The sequence below is a fragment of the Sinocyclocheilus rhinocerous genome, unplaced genomic scaffold, assembly GCF_001515625.1.
Source record: "Sinocyclocheilus rhinocerous isolate Xijiao unplaced genomic scaffold, SAMN03320098_v1.1 scaffold1256, whole genome shotgun sequence".
NCBI lineage: Eukaryota > Metazoa > Chordata > Actinopteri > Cypriniformes > Cyprinidae > Sinocyclocheilus > Sinocyclocheilus rhinocerous.
The window spans coordinates 1,935,345-1,938,311 of NW_015646445.1; the positions used below are offsets into that span (position 1 = coordinate 1,935,345).

General features: G+C 32.6%; 1 protein-coding gene across 1 annotated transcript in view; it reads left to right on the forward strand.

Annotated features, from left to right (window-relative positions):
* The window catches only part of LOC107707824 (zinc transporter ZIP14-like), a 17,334-nt gene extending 15,120 nt beyond the window's left edge, over positions 1–2,214 (forward strand). Inside the window, exon 8 of the mRNA XM_016511916.1 lies at positions 1,118–2,214. Coding sequence (XP_016367402.1) covers positions 1,118–1,270 — 153 coding nt within the window. The 3' untranslated portion in view covers positions 1,271–2,214. The remainder of the gene's footprint in view (positions 1–1,117) is intronic.
* Positions 2,215–2,967: the final 753 nt, after the last annotated feature.

Below are 2,967 nucleotides of genomic sequence, written 5' to 3' on the forward strand. Positions count from 1 at the left end.
CATAAAAAACTTGATTTTCACTACAGGGGGACTTTACAAAGGTCTTAAATCAGAGCGGAAAGTCTTAAATTCAAAGTCATGGCATTAAATGTTGCATGCACTGCAAAAAAAAAAAAAAAGAGAATATGTTCCTCAGTATTTTTGATTTCCAGAATATCAAATATCTAAACATTCTTAAGTCAAGATACATTTACTTAAGACATAAAATGAAGAAATTAAGTCTTGTTTTCTGAGAAATTGATCAAAATTAAATGAGTTTATTCTTAGAAAGCAAACAAATGTCTGACTGCGGTATGAAAATAGCTTTTCTGTGTGAATTAAGTTGACTTTTCCAAGCCCATTGGCAGATATTTGTTCTTTCACCTTCATAAAACCTGCGTAAACCCTGTATTGTTTACTAAAATTAAGAAAAGTATTTGATTAAATACATTTTTGCGAAGTAAAATCATTTAATGTACATGTAAACCTAAACTTAAAAACTATAGTAATATAATAATTTTTTAAAAATCGTTTGGCCTGCATGTTTGTGTGGGAAAATACATTCTACCTGCAGATGGCTGTGTGACTGATTTTTTTTTATAAAGAAATTATTAGTTACTAAAGCTAAAATACATATTTAATAGAATTATTAGTTATTTAGTACTAGCTTAAAATAAAAAAATGCATATATAAACAAATAATTTTATTCAGCGAGCACAATTTAAATTGATCAAAAGTAACTTTCGTAAATAATGTTATAATTCAAATAATTGCTGTTCTTTTAAACTGTCTATTAACCAATCTTGAAAAAGTGTATCATGGTTTTCACAAAAATATTATTTTTGCATTGATAAGTTTCTTGAGCAGCAATATTGCGTTTTTAGTATATTGTAATATTTTCTGAAGGATCATGTGCCATCACAGAAATAAATTACATTTTAAAATATGTTCACATAGAAAACATTTATTTTAAGTTTTTAGCAATATCGTTTTTAACTGTATTTTTGATCAAATGAATGCAGGAGGATAAGAAACTTGATAACTATGAAAACAGACAATGGCATTATCCCAAAACTGATGCTGTTGATTTGATCATTTTTCTTACAATCCATATTCCTCCATATTCCTTTGTCTGCAGTTTCCGGCGATGAATGAGGCGAGTCGTGAGGAAGAGGAGGCCGGAGGAAGTGGCTCTCTGTTAACTTTTGCCATCCAGAACGCAGGGCTGCTCACAGGGTTTGCCATCATGCTTGTCCTGACCATCTACTCTGGACAGATACAGCTTGGATAGCAGAGGACCTAAATACAAACTCGGACACTAAAGGACTATCTCAGCACCTGGACTTCAATACGAGCCAGCTGTGCTTGTTTTCAAACTTGTGCCCAGCTGGACTAGGTCATGACATACATTGACATGTTTGGGCTCCAAGTAAACCCTGGACTTAAAATGAGGCTAGAATTGACTGACCTGTGAACTTTGCTTTAGATTCGTCCAAAACCCAGGACCTATTGATGGATGTGCTGCCATTCGTCTAGTTTAGGCCTTCTCACGTTCTTTTGCCTCAAAAGCTTTAGGACACAGTGATGTCCCTATATACATACACATCAGGGCATTTTTGCATTGATTTTTAATGTTCTCATTATTTAATTTTCAACAACATGACTCTTTCCCTCAGAGACGGGCCTGACCATGAGCTTTAGACTGGATGAAACTTGACTGACATTTACATTTTTAAATGTAGGTTTTTCACTATGCTTCATACCTAATGTTTGTTTATTCAAAAGAAAAATTGTAAAACAAAATAATACCAGTTGCCTAGAGACAAGATATAGATATAGACTAGTTAGTTAGCCCTCATAATGCTAGTAAACTGAACATTATGTAGGTCACTTTAATCAAAGGTTACTGTGCACTGTTGCGTAAGTAGATTTTATTTTGGATACAAAGCAGTGTCTGTTCACTAATATATCCCTGTTTGATTTTCCCCCTCAATGCCATTCCATAATAGCAAGCGAAAACAGTAGATGCTTGAAACTTTAAGGCACTCATTCTTTTGTTATTGATGGTTTTTATTTGATGTCTTTAACAAAAAAGCAGAGACCAAGTTTCTTCCAGAAAATTTTCCTTTAACTTTTATCTTTCCGTTAATGTGACCAGAATAAGTGGCGCATGCTTTTAAAAATACCCTCCTATTTTTTTTTTTTGTACTTCGTATAACCTTGCGTATTAATTGACAGAGAAAAATTATCACCCAGTTATCATTGCCTTTAATTATGATAATTGCTCTTATAAAACACCTATTTTCCACATCCTTTCGTTTGATCTGAATGCAGCACTCTTCATAACTAAAGACATAATTAGGAAACGCAGGCAAAATGTGTGTGTAAATGTTGTGTTGCAGTGATTCTACAATAATATGATCATTCCTTATAACATTTCCTTTACATAATGCACTACAGCACAATTCTTAGAGCTCGTTGCTAATTAAACATCTAGACTGACAGAAATCATTTTTAATATTGGTGGATTTGAAGCTGAACTGTGTAATTGTAACGGTTTAGTAGACTAGATTTCCTAATCACTACCATCGTTTCAAAATTGTATTTCAGTATTAAATATTGCTTTCAAATTCAGTGTTTAAACGTTTAGGAAAAAACATCAACCTACAGATGACTTGCTTATAACATTATATCTGCATATTAAGATGGGATAGAATTTTTTTGACACTTCAGCTTTTTAAACATGGCTTGAATTTTAGAAGTCAATTCCTAATTCTAAAGTCAGGAATATTATTATATGATCTATGATACAGATGTTACATTTCTATGCAGCAGCATATAATGTCAGTGGATAGAACAAGCTATGAGATTATTCAGAAATTGATCAGCCTTTGCTCACTGTAGATCCCTGGGTGTCAATTTTGTCTTCCACATAAAATCAACTTTCCATTATGCTTCCATTGCTTAACATTCATGCTAGTAATATAT